The 18,590-nt window shown below is 44.6% G+C and overlaps 1 protein-coding gene across 1 annotated transcript in view; it reads right to left on the minus strand.

The window, feature by feature from the left end:
* The window catches only part of LOC146835077 (vitamin D3 hydroxylase-associated protein-like), a 305,937-nt gene that overhangs the window by 170,426 nt on the left and 116,921 nt on the right, over window positions 1-18,590 (minus strand). The window contains exons 7-8 of the mRNA XM_085602744.1: window positions 9,772-9,896; window positions 3,099-3,224 (exon numbers count right to left, since the gene is read on the minus strand). Coding sequence (XP_085458870.1) covers window positions 3,099-3,224; window positions 9,772-9,896 — 251 coding nt within the window. The remainder of the gene's footprint in view (window positions 1-3,098; window positions 3,225-9,771; window positions 9,897-18,590) is intronic.

Consider the following 18,590-nt stretch of genomic DNA (forward strand, 5'->3'; position numbering starts at 1 on the left):
CTCACCCACTCCTCCATTATGCATCATATTCGTTTTTATTGAAAACAATATTTACTTTTTTTTGGGGGGGGAGGGGAGGGGTGGACCAGGCAGGAAATTGCTACAGGCCCCTCCACCTTAAAACAAGCGCACTCACCATGCTGGCAGCTCCACTGCCGGAGCGGAAAGCAGCTCCTAGAAACCGGGGAAACGAGCACTAGGCAGCTGCACGCTTTGGAAGATAATAGGAAGTAGGAGGAGCACAGGAAAGTGACACGACTGTGGAAATAAGAAGAGGACGAAGTGACGATTCCGAAACGTACTGAGCAACATTGAAACATAAGAAGGTCTTCAAGGAACGTCGCTCTCAGCTGTGTGTAAATATCGTGGCCATCTTTGAGATCTGCAGCGGTTAAGACAATGTCTAACCGTATGTAAGGGAAAGAGAATTTGCGCTGTCAAAGTGAGGCCCCCCTCATTGTCTGCACTCACTTTGAAAACAATTCTCAATTTCAGTAATTTTCCTAGCACAAAGAAAGCGATAATCTTTCAATGCGTAGCATATTTTAAAATTACTATTCTCTTCTGAAATGCCAATTACAAAATATATAACATGCTTCTAGAACGAACTAGTTATTGTACCCTTGGGACGTCTACTTAACTGTTTAATCAGCTCTGATTTAGCCTTGTGCTCTGAACTGCGGCCACACATGTATTATTAGGGTGTAGCAGAACAGTAATTTAATTCGAATAAATGTACTATGAACGGAGCGAACTACACAACGATCCCATGAACAACCAGTTGGAGTGGCGACAATATGGAAGTTAAGTCCCCAAGGGCGAAAACTGAAATTAAACAAGCATTTGCAATGCAAGAGTACTCGCATTTACACGAGACCTCTTGAATTGCGTGCGGGAGTGCGGGTGGGCGGGCGGGCATGATTAAGGGATGAACAACGGGAGTGGGCGGGAGAGAAGGCACGGACAGCGGGAGGGGTGGCAGGACACAAAGTAGTGCTCAGGAAATATGCAGTAAAGGAGCCAATAGCCGTGGAAGGAGACATGGCCGTCATAAGGCAGGACTAGCAGCCTCTAAACCAATCAGCAGGGAGCATTTAGAAACAACAAAGCCACAAGCCAATGAAAAAGTGGGCGGAGGAGTGGGCGGGGCTTCCCTCACCTATAGTGTATACTGCATGCCTCGCAAAGCGGTCAGCGCATGCGCTGCACCGCTAGACGAGACCTAAAAAGGGCCTGTTGCTCTATTTCTTTTTTTATTTACCCATCCATCTCGGAACTGTAAATTAAAAAGATGCTGTCCTGGTCATTATGTAGGTGCATGTATAAAGATGCATGCACAGCGCTACAAATTGATGCAGTTGTTTGTTTTCTCTTTTGCTGATGCTATGCAGCTTTACCCGAAAGTATTAGAAAGACCGATAGGGCTCAAAAGGAAGACCTATCGGCTTTGCCAAAGGCTGTTGGGTTCATGTACCTAAATACGTCTAGTGAGTCTGGGGAACAGTTAATCAAATGTCAAGCTACCTGACACATGTATTCGACCAGCATGATAGCTCAGTCAACAGAAGGTTCCCAGCAGTGAAACTACTCACAAGTGTTCTGGAGGTTTTGAGTTGGAATCTTGCAAGGCAGGTTCAGTCATAAAATCAGTACAGTGGCATCAACTATTTACAGTGCTCAGAAACAGATGTACAATATGACAGTCTATATAAAACGCAGCTTATTAAGTTATTACTCTCCCCGGCTCAACCTCCCTTTCAGGAATGGACCTTGCATGTGATGGACTTTGTGCTAGCCCCATAAGTCCTTCAGCAGTTCTATCTGGTGAGATTAATGCAATGAGTATTCACTTAATGTAGCAAAATAAGATGGGTATTTATTTTGATTACATTTTTAACTATTTATGTTTTTATCAATTTTACTGATTCCCAGAGAATAGACTCCTTGTATAGCCGGTTCCATGTTATCAAAGAGGAGGAAATGTCAAGTAATGTCACTTCCTGTGATGTCACTGTGATTTCTTGTCAGATGAAAATTAGAGGGGCCTCCCACTTTCCCCTTTATGCACAGGGCATCAAAAATAGCAGGACCAGCCAATGACCTGGATTTTAATCTCCGCTCTGGTACTTACTTTGGTAAATTCCTTCCTCTCCCTTTGCCACCAATGGTAAGCTTGTGAAAAGGAAAAAGATTAATTGTAGGCCTGTTTCTACTCCATGGCAACGACTAATTTCCCCACCACATACTAGTTTCTGACATCTGGTCTCAAAATGACTACCTGCACTATACATCTGTACAATAAAACACCATGCCTAGATGCTTCTGCAACAATAACATTCTTTGGAAACAGCTCTTCAGCTTCTTGGAGGAAGGTCCAGCCAATATCAAATATCTGAAACGAATGAAGCTGAATGAAGTGTTAACTTAGATAGAATTTTGATTACTAAACGTAACTTCGAATAGCTATATGCAACATTATAAAAACGTTTTACTTGCCGGTTTCGCATATACCTTATAGCAAACAGGAACTATGACCTAGCTTTCACCGTTGTGACTGCTGTTAATGTCTCACTCAAATAAAATTAGGTCTGAAGACAGACAAAGACAGACACGCATTGCAAACCTAATAGATCTGGGCCTGGCAAACATGCAAAGTTTTGATTTATTTATTTTTGCAAACCTTTGCAACAGGAATATAAGACATAAGTAATATAAAGGTTTAAGAAAATACCAGACTCTAAAGTTAGCATGCATATATTTGCATAAAAAAACAGCAAAAAAATGACTGATTGCAGAAATAATTAAACAACATAAAAGTATATTTAAAAGCAGAGATTGTCCTACCAGCTATGACACTCAAGTCGATTACTTTTTAGATGTATGTACAGAGAAGACCTAATCGTTGCAGTGGGCTGACCATTCCTCATGCTTTCTACTGGGGTGGGCAGGTGCAAAATGTGAATGACCCTTAAATGGAGGAAGAGGGCCCCTGTATGTACTTTTTTAAATATACATTTTGGGGAAAACACAAGGCTGGCGAAACAGCTAAAATATCTTTAGGTAAAACATAAAAACAAAAGGCTCTTTCAGATAAGTACCGTGTGCCCTGCTTTCTCCAGCATCAGCTTCATCTCCAGCACTGCGCGTCTCATGGAAGGAGTCGGCATGGTGAAGCCGTCTGTCTCATAATACCCCACACGCAGAGGCCGGGGGCTGGAGTAGATCTGAAAATAAAACAATGTATGAGGCATAAATTATGCTTGGGCTAAAAGTGACGTGGTAGAATACACACTTTTCTTCAAATGCAGTGGAGCTCAGATAGCCCTACCTCAAGAAGCCCACATTAGGAGGGCTGAGGGTTTCCAGAATCAGAAGCGTTGGAGGAGCCATAAAAGAAACTATAAAAATAGTGAGGACTATTGCTTAGAAGAACTGGGAACCCTTAATAGACTTGGGTAGATAGATTACCCTTCAAAAATACTGTTGGAATCAGCCAGACGAGCCCAGAAAGTGCCACGAGACACCCTTCTCAGGGGAAATGGGGGAATAAAAAAAAAATCAAATAAAAGTCAACAAATAAGATTTATTACTAAGTTCTGTGCGGAAAACAGTAAGATAAATAGTATTATCAAAAAGCATTAAGCAATTCTAAAAACTGATCAAGATCTGCATGACTCTTTTACGACTAAACCATTGGTTAACTTCAGAAGAGCACAAACCCTCAAGAATATACTTATCCCAAGTGATGCAATTAGATTTGAAAAGAGTTAAATAACCAATTGTCTGCAAGAAAAACCATGTGGGTGTTACAAGTCTAATAACTGTGTATGTTGGCAGTCCATTTCATACAAAACCAAAGAATTTCCAAGTCAAAATGGCAGTAAACTATTCCAAATCTGATCATTCATCAACTGTAACACTTTGTGTATACTTGATTACATGTGAATGTAAAAAATGTTATGTTGGTTCAACCATCCCCCTCTAAAATAAAGAACCAAAGAACATAATAATTTGATCAAAAAATAGATAGTAAATCACCTTGGAGCAAACACTTTAAAGGTGAAGATAGATCAGCAGTCAGGGTTATTGGTATTAAACACAAAGGCTAATCCTACAGGAGGAGATAGAATTCACAAACTACGCCTTAAAGAAACCTGGTGGATTGAAGTACTGCACACCGTAGTTGTAGGATTGAATCTAGACACAGACCTTCATACAATTCTCTAGTCATACAGGTTCTTTGGTTTATGGTAGGACTTACTACAATTTTCCTATTTATAAGACTCGCCATTGAAGATAGAACGTTTAGGATTGACATCCCATTGTGAGGTCATGCTAGTGAGGATTCAGTTGCTGATACCAATTTTGAGGCAATTGAAAAACTTCACGGTTTCTCTTTGACCCCTCTACACATGGTGCCCCCCTATTATCCAACATTATAGAGGCTTGCCTGCCCCTTATGGCTGCTCTTGCTTCGCCAGTCTCCGACCTATGAAGTACAATGGTTCGACCACTTGGGCAGTCAGCCACGTGCCCCCTGCCGAGGTACTCTTTGTTGCTGTTCTGTTTGACCCAGTTGGGTTCCTCATTGCCAACCTGTGCTCGCATCCCCTTCCCTACCCTCCAACTAAGCTCCCTCCCCACCCACGGCATTACCACCTGTAGGGCTCAGCACCCTACTGTGGAAACATTGGGGAGCATGACTCCCCATGAGATGGTGGGTAATCAATTCCCCCGGATCATCTCCCGAAACATAAGAGGCATGCACACCGCCTCTCAACACTATAAAATACACACTTTTCTTAAATGCAGTGGAGCCCTACCTCAAGAAGCCCACATTATGAGGGCTGAGGGGTTCCAGTATCAGAAGCGTTGGAGGGGCCAGGTCTTCACTTCTGACATCTCCACATATGCTTGGGGCACACTAATCTGGGTGCAGGCGGGAGTCCCCTAGAGGGTGGTGGCACAGATAATAGACCCAGAAGAATGCTTTGTCCTGCTGGAAACAGTCCTGGATGGCTCGCCACTGATTCTGGGCAGTGTTTTGCCAACTCTGACCAACCACAAATTCTGCACTGCCTTTCCTCCCAAATGGCTGCTTGGACTCACCTTCCTTGGCCACTGAGGAGGAGGGAGGGGGGGGGGGACTTTAACTGCATCCTGGACCCCACCCTGGACAGTAGTTACCATTCCCCCCTTCCTAATACTCCAATCATTGCCGGACCCAGACAACATGGCTTTGCCAATGGTCTCTGGCCAATATTTGGCATCATTAGCTGGGAATTTGGCTCTACTCATACTACTCCCCAATACATGATGTTTATGCCTGCCTGGATAGTCTGGTGGGCTCTCTGGCACGATGCTCCTCCTTTTCTTCTCTCAAGTATGTGGTTCAGGAATTATTGGACCATAGCTCACAGACAGTGGGAGTGAATTGGGTAAGGCTATGTTATCCCATCCCACGTAGTGCCTACAACCTTCTGCTCTTGAGGATTCCTGCTTTTGGGATGCAGTGTCAGACAGTTTTATTGATTACATCAAACATAAAGAAGGCTTAGCCTTTTCGCCCTTCGTTGAACGGGAGGCCTTTAAAGTGGTGGTCAGGGGCTTCTGCTCCTAGGCCATACGGGGGAAGAGTAGGACGCTGCTCTCATGCCTAGATGCAAAAGAGAAAAAATACATAAAAGGAAGCAAAGAGCAGTCGAGGATCCCTCCTGGCGCCCCTTGTTTTCACAGCTTTGGGAGCACAAGGTCCAACTTCTGGAATGCCTGCATTGCCTTGACTACATGGCATACATAGCTCGTGCACACTTCAAGAGCAATACATCTGGCTGATTGTTAGCATGGCTGCTTAACAACAATTCTTGCCTATCACAGGTAGCCTCAGTCCATGGCCCCTCGATGCCCTCCTCCATCCCGAATGAGATTCACAGTGCCTTTACCGAATACTACTCTTCTCTCGATGTTTCGTACCAAAGGGCAGGGGCACGTGACAAGAATGCCCATTGTCCCCTGTTCGATTCACCCTCATAATAGAATGCCTGGCAGCTCGGGCCCAACAACAGAGTGGGGACTGGGCGATTCCTCTTCTGGACACCACACAAGCTATTATGTTATATACCGATGACGTCCTCATTTTATCTCAAAGGTGTTACTGCTGATTGCTCCCTGATTGCCCGACTCTTAACCAAGTTTGGTGAACTACCGGGACTCAGATTCAGCTGGCCAAGTCATGTTTCCGGGGACACACTAGACAAATATTGCCTTTGGGACATGCCCAATTAGCTGGGAACCTACTTCCTTCCTATAACTGGATATTTGCATTGCTGATTTATTGGATGCTAACTTAGCGGCTGCGGTGACAGCCCTCTACTCCCATGTGATGTTCTAGAGCTGCCTCCTGCTATTCGTGGTAGGTGGAGTCACCATTTATAAGATGGTAATGTCCGCCACTATGCCTTCTTTGGAGACCACTCCCCAGAACCAGAAGCCCCCACAATATCTCCAAGTGACCCTCACATGTTTTGCAGAGCGGTGCAGCTCATCAACCCCACAACCCTGTATGCATCAACTGTTCCTCCTCTGGGTCAGCTTTATCTCCGACTGTCAGCAATGCACTTAGAGTCAGGCTGGCTTGACCACACTAGGGGATTTAATTCAAAATGGCCAGTTTTATTCGTTCGTGGCCTGGAAGAACCACCTCGGCCTTCATTAAGGTTAATTCTTGGTTTATGCTGGAGTTGTTACCACATTTTGGGATCTTTTGGGGATTCAGAGTTACCCAACCAGTCAACCAATCCATCCTCTTATCCCTTCAAATGATGGGAAGCAGCTGACCGGTGATTAGCTTGCTTGGTCCGTCACTGCACTATCCTGGGTTATTTTCCTGACACTCAGAGATGTAGGACGAGGAAATCGAGAAAGCCCTCCACAAGAAGAGATGGGCCAGAGCCAGGTCTCCAGGAATGCCTGCCACCGATTGGTCCGATTTAACATGCTGCATTGAGCCCAATGAATCTCCAGGACCTTCCTGGTTGGCCTGACATGTGTGCCAAGGTTTTCGGCCCAGGGGCTACCCTGAAACTCCTGGGAGACCTGCACCGTGGGCATCATTCCCTGCCCTAAAAACCACAAGGTGGCAACTCATTTTCTAGACAAGGCCCTGCTTCTCGCTAAAGATCCATTACCATGATGTAGAAATGCCCACTACTCCCAACTGTCACAGCTTGGTAAAACAATCTCATTAGATGGGTGGGGGCTGAAACTTTGGCCCTCCACTGGTAGGAGAGAGGCCTGTGCCATCAAGTGATCAATCACATCTTGGAACATTTAGTGTCCAGACTGACTTACACCCCCAACCTCTACCACATCCTCACAGTTGGAGATTAGCTCCAACCAGCGCCAGTCATCTAGATCTGAGCAACACCCACCATGCCTCCTCTATCCCCTCACCAGCCCTTCCTACCGATACCCTGCCCTCGCACTCAAGCCACCTTCTTCACCCAGGTTTGCTAATCCCTCAGGGTGCTACTCTCTATCGCTCCATATTAGCACCGGTCACTCCACTGCACTCTAAGTACCTCCAGTAGTGCTCAATCCTCTTTATTACTTATTGTTCTATACCATATGATGTGGGGGTTGGTGATGAAATTCACTGAAATGGAGCGACGTTGGACCCCCTGTTACAACAGTTTCCTTTTCTTTCTCTTTTGTAAAAATCCAACAAAAATCGTTAAAAGAACAAAACATTACTTAAATCATTCTATCAGAGGAGAGTGGGTGGAAAGCAATGGAGAACAGTGGGGTGTCTCCAAGTCCAAATACTGAAAGGGCAGATAGGCCTTAAATAGCAGAGGGAAGACAGAAATGTATCTTGGCTCAAGAAAGTGAAAGATGGCATGGTAACACTGGTCCCGTAGATGGATATTGTCTTAAGATTCAGTATATCTTATCCATACCCAATAACAATGTTACTGCTGAAAGAACAGTGTTTCACTGGATTTACTAAGGCTTGAAGCGGTCAGTCTGGTAAGCTGGAAAGGGCGGGACTCAGAGAGTAGTGCCACCACCAACGAGAGCACAAGTGGGAAGGGAATTCCACAGGATTGTGAAGGGTCTTGATTAGGGTACTTCTCCATTAATAACAAATTCTGTGAAATACTACTGAGGAGGAAATACGAGAGAGACCATATAAGATTTGTGTAACAAAATATCTATTGACTAAGGTTGCTTGAAGACAATGAACATGAGCTGCCCACAAGTCATGGACAAAACAACACATGTGTAGCCCACATAGTAAGCTTGCTGCAGGTCAGGACATTTATTGTTTCGTTGGCACGAGAAGGGAAAGAATCGGTTGTTTAACTGTTATAGTATGAAGCGGTCTGTTTGCGCATGAATGGCATGGTCATCGCAGGGGTAACTTTGCTTAAGTAGATGCTTCTGTGCAATTGTGAAAACATGCTGCAAATGCTAAGACCATATTAAATGTGTAGTTTTTTTCTAGCATTTATGCCAAGGAGTTTGTAAGCAAACTATATGTATCTTGCAGGAGTTACCCATCCTAGTTAGTCAGCCAAGGATAGGAACATTTCCTGGAATGGCAGGGCACCCTTGCATGTTATAAGCATATAGAGCATTCATTAGGATGGAAGCTTGTCTTAGGAAGCCTGGTACACTGGGCAGGCTGCAGGGAACAGAAGGGGGATGCCTTGGGATGAGCATTAGTGATAATCAGATGCTGAACGTTTGCTTCTCATGGTCGAATAGACACAGCACCCGAGAACGGAGTCACAAGAATGATCACATCAAGGCTACCAAGTGGATCAATGAGAATGATTGCCAACTTATTAGCTATAAAATGCTGTATCACCGGTCATCTGTGAGACTCCAAATTCAGGATAGCACAGACTGCTTGCTGCATGTGGCCCAAACACTGTCATCCTTCTGCCGTGTACTGGTTGCTAATGCCTTTAAGGTCTGTGGCATTGCTTGAAAGGGATGTGAGAGGCTTTCTCGGTTATTGCCAGCAGGCTCATATTGATGAATGTTTATTCCTTGAATTCATGTAACTGACAAGGGAGATCACCTATGCTTCTAGAATAGTGCTGCTATCCAATGAATCACTGTATGTTATCAATTACATTTCATCATAACTATATTTGGTGTGGGTGTCTCTGCTGTTTCTACATGGTGATTCCCATTTACCCACATTCAAAAGAACATGGGTTAGATGTGCACACCTGTATAAGACAACTGTGCATGTGGAAGAGTAGTGACATTTTGAACTGGAGTGAGGTGAAACGTTACTGTAAGTGAGGATGGAGGCTTTTGGGTGCTGTGGTGAGCAAAAGAGGGAAACGCTGCCAAAGGAGCTGTGAACTAGACCTCCATGTTGGAGCCTGGAAAAGGCCAACCTATTGTAAATAGTCTCTTCCAGGTGCTAATTCATGAACAATACATTTGTTTCCACCTCCCACACTCATACAATAGGACAATTTATCTTAAGTAACTTAACTTATACAGCACTCATTGCCTCTATGCCACAACTGTTGCTATATGATATATATCTGATCAAAATGTTATTGCTGCCAATGACAATACAAATAAAATAAATAATAATGTGCTGGACTTACAAGTGCTTCTGCATGGATGGCAGGGGGTCCTTCATGGAAAATGCATTAAAAGTTTTAATTAAGTACTAGATTTGAGTTTCAAAAAAGGGAATGCCTCAAAAATCAAAGGAAACATTTAGAGTGGTTATATCTTTACCTCCTCATTGAAGGGGATGGGTGGCACAGTTGGGTCCAGGCGAAACAGGTCATCACACAGGAGGGCTCTCATGCATAGAGCCACGCTGTCCACATCCTTCGCAAGAGGTCCCAACATCGAAATAACTAAAACAAATCAAACAAAACAATCTCTTGCATACATACAAAAACCTCACCTGAGCAAAGTGATATAATGCACTGCTATGACCTAGCATCTGCTCTGAGTTTGATGATCTGATGACAGTAATTTTTGCAGCTCAATTTATGAAGCTAACAAAGAAGTGTCTGAAGTCAACACATAATTATTCAGAGTGAAACAAGTAGGCACAAGACCTTCAGACCCACAGCCAAAACCAAAGACTCCACACAGAAAACACACACAATGGAGTCAACATCCAGTGGATATACACAAATTACCTCACATTAAGATTTACAAATATAAGCATGTTCAGATTTGAAGAAAATTTCAATGGGATAGTTTACCCTTCACTCATGATTTTGGGATATCTTCTTTTGCACCCTGACAATGTGCTAAGAACCTGCAATAAAGCTTTACACCCATTTAACTGGTTGTGTACATTTCCCAACCCATTAAAATGGTACTATTCACTCAAGTACACTTATTTATTATCCACGCAAACGTCTTCGGAGTATCAGAGAGGTCCACATAGAATGAAACACAGCAAGCAATGAAGGGAGACAAATATTGCCATTCTATCAAGAGTCAAGAACACACATATATAAGGATACGGGAGGAGTGGAGGATAACTCACTCCCATCCTTCCTTTAGCTCCTGACCCAAACACCCTACTATTAATTAATGTTGAATTAACAGAGGGCTGGAAGTTGGGACATAGAAGCAAACAAGCTGGCAAACTAAGCCGAAGAACCAGAAGATTGTTATCCAATTGTCAAATAAAGTTTTCCTGCAAGGACAAGGTGGAATGTTGGACAATTAGTACATGCAGACAGGTCAGTATCTTCTGTTGCTGCCAGACACCAGAAGTGGCTTCAACATCTGGGGCAAGAAGTAACATGGAATTGGGGGAGCAATATCGGGAGGTAACTCTGGGTCATTGAAGCCAACAGTATGTCTGGGTAGACTTCACTGGGTATTTGAAACAATATTTGTGCAATGGGAAGGAGCAGTGAGCACTTGATAACTTCCATGCACCAAGCACTGTGCGAATGTAGCGAAACATTAACATTAGAAGATAGTGCAGGACATTGGAGGCTAAACCTGCGCTTGACAAGACTGCTCTGGGCATTTGAGGTTTTATCTGAAGCAGAATGTCTGCACTCTGTATTGAAGGTTATAAATGTGCTTGGGAAGACAGCACTGAGCGTTTGAAGCTAAACCCAAGCACTATGGTGCTCGGTTCCGAATTTGAGGCGACACCTGTACATGGGGAGGCTGCAATAGGAATAGGAGGTTATACCTGTACATAGAGACACTGCAGGGAGAACTTTAGTTTATACCTGCACACTTCATGAGGAAAACCCATGCAAATTGTCAGGCATAGATAAAATCTTGAGGTTATACCTCAGTATGGGGGCAGAGGGACTCTCATTTAAAGGCTATATCTGCACTTATGGGGCTACAATGAAGATAAATGGTTAAACACAAGCATATTATCCAATATATTTATGTCTGCAGTTCTTGTTTCTGAAAGGACACTTGATGTGTGGGTGTGGAGTCTTAAGTCTTTGCTTAGGCGTTATGAATCGGCATATGAGAGTTGTGTCTGGAAATTTGATGCTGCATCTGGTCATTTGAGATCCTACGCTTGGCATTCCAGGAAGTACTGGACCCCAGAAAGAGTGCATGAGCATGTGAATCTGCATCTAGGTACACAATGGATGTGACTGGGAGATTGAAGCTGTAATTAAGCATACAAGGGTGTACATTTGCATATGCTGGCTTTGCTTAAAATATGATGGCTGCATTTGGGTAGGTAATGATTCTTTTCCAAGGCATGTCATGGACACCCAAACATATCATACCAGTGTTCTAGTTAACTAATACAGGCACTCATTTCTTTTAACTGCATTGTTATTTGATTTATCTTATTTCCATTTTCTTTAACTTCAGTGATATCCCCTCCTGTAATATCCCCATGGCAACAGAGGTAAAAGTGAATATGGTGCCACCTCTGCTGCTCCTGGCACTTTGGTGAATCAATGTCAATAGAAAAGAGTACGAAAAGCTTGATTTGCCATAGTTGATACAGATAAAAGTATGCAGGTGTCACAATCTCTATAAAAAGTGTCAAGGGAAAAGGGAGTTTCAGAGGAAACCACAAGGACTTTGCTTGTTCTGGTCATATTTGGGCAGTATCTATCAATTAATATTTTGGGCACTCCTGCTTGTTTTAAAATTTGGTGGAGTGTTTTCAAACCATTGATCCCAAATGACCTTCCTCGTCCTTTTCCATGTACTCTCATCAGACACTAATAAGGCAGAACTGTGATTACTTCTTTAAGTGAGGTATTGATGTAATAAGTGTAGTGCAAAGAATAGGGTTAGATTTCAATAAGACTAGGGTGTCCGGTCAGAATAAGAACAGTGAATTAGTGTTGGTGGGGCCAGATCATGCCAAACAGCAAGAAAACCCCAAAAATGTTATTGTATCAATCAATATGGCAGGGGGCAGAGCAATACCCATTTTGAAGCCTACTGAATGTTATCCTCCGGTATTAGAGCAGGGTGAGGAGTTAACCAATTGGAGTTGTGTGGCAGGAACCCTGAATAGCAAAAATTCTAAATAAAACAGCCAGAGTTGTGGAGGTAATTCCCTTGGAACAATCACATCATGGGAATTTGGCAGGCATGGGTCATCATGGAGTTAAATCGAATTCTCTAGAGTATTGTAATCCAGTGATTGTATGCCTGCAGGAGACCTGGGCATCCTCAGAGTTCTCATATGAATATTATTTTGTCTGCTTGTGAGTCAAAACTGGTCACCAAGGGGTATGCTGGTCTGGGAGTTGCAACTTTGTTAAGGAACACTGCCAATTGAAATCACTAATTGATTATTCATCCTTCTACATTATGCTGCGTTTAAAACTAGCTATAAATGAAGGTTTAGGGGGTGCATGCTTTTATCTGTTAGCCTACAAATGTTTTCCTCTTGGAAAAATGTATGAACATCTGGGATGCTCAATCTTTATGTTGAGAGTGAGTGAGTACTACGATTTGTGCGCGAAAGCGTTTGGTCATTTTTAACAAATTTTAAAAATACTTGTTGCTTTTTTTTAACCTGCGTGTTTTGCACTGTGAATACTGCTATTTTGCACAGCACCTACCCTCTGCCTAAAACGCTCTGTTCTGCAGTGTCCTGAGGCGGAAAGCCGGGTCCTGCTTTTCAAAATCTATCTGCTTTCCTATCCTAAGCTATCCCTGCTCCCTGGTCATTGACCTCGAGGTAGGACTATTAGCGGCGGCCATATTAGATGAGGAGAAGGCTGGGGGACTAAGAAGCAAGCACTTAGCCACGCCCACCCTCCCGCCCTCGTGGGCATAAAATGGAACCCTCATACAGGCAGCGCAGCGGACGGGCGCAGCGGGGGCGCCGAAGGCGCACCAAAGGCAAGCCCGTCTGCGCCCGTCCGCGACCGGCCGGGACCAGGGGCCAGGACCCTTGGCTCAGCGCCGTGGTATTCCAAGGAAAACCTAATTGCGCTTAATAGCACTACCTATTCCATCAGCCAACTTACACAGCAGATTCTGAGGCGGGAGAACATACTGAAACCCGCAGCTGAAACAGCCAAAAAAAAAACCAATCAGAGAAGGAGAGCAACGGTAACGTCATTGAGCGTCAGCTTGCTGAACACTCGTTCGCTCCAAAAACACCATCTAGAGGTATTCTCCCTGCTCCAGGAGGGGAATATAGATATTCTTGGAGTTACGGAGACATGGTTGGATGATTCTTCCGCACCCGACCTAGTGGCCGCCCTCCCACCCAACTTTGGGGCTATCTCCCATAACAGAAAAGATGGCAGAAAAGGGGGAGGAGTAGCGCTGCTATATAATAATGCCTTTAAAGCAGAAACTATCTGTGCTGAATGCATTGAGGGAGCTGACATCCTAGGCGTCAAGTTCTGCTCTCCCACAAATTGCCTCACGATAATCATCGTATATCGCCCGCCCAAAACCCCCCCAACATTTTTAGAACCTTTCTTGGGTCTGGTCCACGACCTCCGTACAAGATATGAGGGTCTTGTGGTAATGGGCGATTTTAACCTCCACTGGGAGGAGCCCATTAGAGACATTACGTCTAAACAGCTTGAAGACGCAATGACCGCACTAGAATTAACCCAGATTGTGACAGGCCCAACACACATGAAGGGCCATACCTTGGACCTGATATGGACCTCTGTTCCTGCCCTGCGCCCAGTCACTTCATTGCCCTGCATTTGGTCAGACCATTACCTCTTACAGGGTAGCTTAGCTTTCCCGAAACAAGAAAGCATCTCAGCCGACAAATGGCGGGTAGTGAGAAGATGGAACTCCATTAATCCGGATACTTTGCTATCTACTTTACTGCAACCCTCCCACCTAAACAGACTACCTGAAGATGACCTAGAGAAGGCCAGTCAAAAGCTATCGCAAAAACTAGAATCTGCAATTGAGGTGGTAGACCCAGCTCGTAAGATAAAAATCAGGGAAAAAGGCAAAGGCGCTCCTTGGTTTAATGACGATTTGAGACTCCTAAAACGGGCCCTGCGTCAGTGCGAGAGAGCCTGGCGGAAGGGGTATGATCTCAACTGCCAGACTCTATACAAGGAAAAGCTCGCCTTGTATAAACAAGCCATCAGAACTAGAAAAAGTGAGTTCTACGAGAGCAGAATTGCCACAGCACCTAACCCTCAGAAGGAAATCTTCCAAGTACTTACTGAACTGAGGAAAAAGAAGGAACAACCGCCTTCTTTTACGCAGGAGGACTGCCATAAATTTCAATCCTTCTTTACCTCAAAGATATCTGACCTCCTGATAGAGATCGAAAGCACCCCTAGATTCGACTGCCCGGAAACTCCGCTAATTCTCCCGCCCGCAATCACAGAGCCTTTAACCTCCCTACCCCTATTTACCAAGGACTCCCTGACAAAAGTGATGAACCAAGTTAAATCAGGCTCCCCAGCGGACCCTTGCCCCCCGCAGATATTTAAACAAGCATGGCCAGGCCTTGAGGAGGACATTTTATCGCTCCTAAATAGTTCCCTTACCTCGGGACTAGTCCCATCTACTCTTAAAGAAGCGAGACTGATCCCCCTGCTAAAAAAGGCTGGTGCCGATTCCAAGATTTTAAAGAATTACAGGCCCATATCTCAATTGCCTTTTTTAGCAAAAATACTAGAACATCATGTGCTGTCCGCCCTCTCGCACCACCTGGAGAGTAACGCATTACTCGAACCCAACCAAGCAGGGTTTAGAGCCCACAACAGCACGGAACTAGTCATGTTATCAGTACTAGATGACCTACGTCTTAAAACAGATAATAAAGATCCCTGTGCCCTGGTGCTACTCGACCTCTCCGCGGCATTCGATACGGTCAATCATGACCTTCTTTTGTCGCGGTTGGGGGAGTTTGGCATCAAGGGCACGGCCCACGCCTGGCTGACCTCCTTGGTGGACGGGTTCAGAAAGTACAACTGGATGACATGGTGTCAGAGGCTGCTAAAATCACATGCGGCGTCCCGCAGGGCTCTACCTTGTCCCCCTTGATGTTTAACACATATCTGCAGCCCCTCATTTCATCTCTGAATCAGATGGACTGCAACATATATAATTATGCCGACGACACCCAGATCATCATTCAGATCGGCGATTCCCCTATGGCTGATCAAAAATTGAAGAATATTCTAAAATTTACAGTCAACTGGATGACGGCAAATTTTTTAAAGATCAACCCGGACAAGACGGAGGTTCTACCTATCACAACGTCATCTAGCCCTTGGTGCGACCTCCTTTGGCCATCCAAATTAGGTAACGCCCCAATACCGGCAACAGCAGTAAAAAGCCTGGGCATAATCATCGACACAAATCTCACTATGTCAGCCCAGGTCTCAGTGGTGGTGGGCACTTGTGTAGGCCTCCTGAGACAACTGCGCAAGCTAGCTCCTATCCTAAAGGCAGACACTCTCAGACGAGCAGTGTCAGCCTTAATTCTGGCCCGACTGGATTATGGTAATGCCATGTACTTCGGCATTCCGAAAAAACTCACCAAGAGACTCCAGATCGTCATGAATGACGCGGCCAGACTTATATATAATAAACCAAGAAGGACACCGGCCACCCCTCCTCCGGGAGCTACACTGGTTGCCAGTGAATCAACGAGCCAAGTTCAAGGGCCTATGCATTACGCAGAAAGCCTTATATGGGCAAGCCCCGAAATACATCAAAAAACGCCTTGTCCCATATGCTCCTAACAGGAACCTACGCTCAGCCAACGCCGTCCTATTGATCTGCCCTAGGATCAAACAATCCACCATCGGTGGTCGGACATTTTCCCACATAATGCCCAAAGCTTGGAACCAACTGCCTGAAAATCTGCGCAAAGAAACCAGACTCCTGCCTTTTAGGAAAGAGTTAAAAACTGTGCTCTTTCAAGAGGCATGGGGTAACATCTAGTCGGTTTTTCTTCCTGCCAGTACTCACTCGTCTGCTAAGCGCTTAGAGACCCCGGGGTGATAAGGCGCTCTACAAGTCAAAAATACATACATACATACATACATACATACATGTTCCTCCATGACATTAGTGTGTCAGAAAACAATTGTAGGTGACCTAAATGCAAAAAGTCTCTAATTCGGCATCCTTGTACTTTGCAAATCTGGAAAAGTAGGAGGCTTGGTCTATCCCCAAGGTACTGCTTCCCACTAAGAATAGGACAGAAGGGCAGGATTTTTGTATTGCTGGACTCCCTCAGAATCAATAAATTGGTGTACTTGAATGGGCAAATCCCAAATGATATGCCTGCATAATTTACTTTTCATTCCTCTAATGGTCAGTCCTTGATTGATTATATGATTGTCTCCTTTCAGATGAATGGGGCATGCTCGAACTCAAATGTGCAGTCATATCTTTTGAGTGATCATTGTATCGCGAGCGTGAATAAGGAACTAGCACTGCAGGACTCAACGCTATGTAACCACTTGAGGGGTGATGTAGCGTATGATAAAATTAATCTGCGTACCTTCTGGGCCTCTAGCTGGATAATGGCTCTAGGTTAAAAACTTTCAGGGGTCATGAATAGTACAGAGGAGATAGCATACTGGGGTCCAATAATCCAGTATGAAATGCATATGAAATTGTCTTGGGGGGAGATTAGGACCACCCGCCTATAGGGCGGCAGTCCCGCACCTCAAATTACAATGCAGCCGCCACCATGGCGGCCGTAAAAGGCAGTTTCAACATTACGGCCGGTGCTGCTGGCTGCAGCACCCTCCACAATGTGAAAAATGCAGGTTTTCCTTTTCCCTGCACTACGTGGCAGGCACCACGCGGTGCCTGCCACATGGTGCAGGGAAATGTAGGGGGTAACATAGGTGCCCCCCAAGTGAAAAATGAAAGTGCCCCTGCACAGGGAGGGCCCGCATTAGGCCCCCAAAGTTAATCCCTGCCAGTCTTTCCATGGCGGGGGAACCGCCATGGAAAGGCTGGCGGGGATGCAGAATACTAATGTGGTGAATGGTGCCTGCTAGGCACCGCCACCATTCTAGGGATGCGGGGCGGGTCTGACAGGCAATCGTAACGAATGTATTGTAGAATGTATTGGTGATTAGTAGCACAGTATTGAGATTACAGAATAAATGCACAAGCAATCTCCATCTCTGACGCTGATTGGACAAACTATATTTCCAATCTTTATGCCAGCAATCTCAGTGCTAGAGGCCCTCTGTATCTTACAGTAGAAGCAGTATTGTTCGGTTTGTATGGGCCCCCTACACCTCAGGAGATCGCGGTGATCAAGAGCATCTGGCGCAATTGGCCCTGAGGAAATCCCAATCATTAAACAGAATGAGACACTCTGGCAACATTTTGTGTCCATTATTTGAATGCTTTTATCTCTCAGGAAACATCTCCCCCCCCACCCCATCTTACAAAGGTGGGATTATTGTGCCAGTATACAAAAAGGGCCCAAAACCCTCTCCTGCAAGCTATAGGCAAATAGTATTACAAGATGCAGTGGGCAAACTATTTGCTAAAAGTACAATTATTTCACCTTCAACAATGGACAACTGAAAATAACATCATTCTTCCACATCAGGCTGGGTTTAGGAGGAATTGTAGTACATTAGATAGCTTAGCAGTACTATAAGCACTTACAGAAAAGTACCCCAGTCACTGGGAGTATCAGTGTATACAGACTGACTTCTCCATGCATTTGTTGGAGTAGATTGTCAGATGCTGTGCAAAAAGCAGTCCCGTCAGGGTGTGCCATCACATTTGTTGAGGCTAGTTATAGGCTAGTTATAGCTATCACCCGTCAATCCTGGAGTCAAGTACTGTTAGGTGGAAATCAGGGATTATCCCAAAAAGGTCTGACGCATAATGGCCTGAAACAAGGCTGCCTATTGGCACCTTTGTTGTTTTCCTGATATAATAATGATATCCGTCCTATGTTGGTCTTCAAAGGTGTCTTGAAGCACTGGAACAGTACGCAGAGGAATATTACTTAAAAATAAACATTTCGAAAAGTAAGATCCTGACTTTCAGGAAGAAGACTCTAGACTGGGGAGAACATTAACTGGTTTCTGGGGCATGAAAAATGGAGAAGGTTGAATTATAGGTCTATTCAGGTAAAATCTTCTCTCATA

Source organism: Triturus cristatus, chromosome 4_2, assembly GCF_964204655.1.
Source record: "Triturus cristatus chromosome 4_2, aTriCri1.1, whole genome shotgun sequence".
Classification (NCBI taxonomy): Eukaryota; Metazoa; Chordata; class Amphibia; order Caudata; family Salamandridae; genus Triturus; species Triturus cristatus.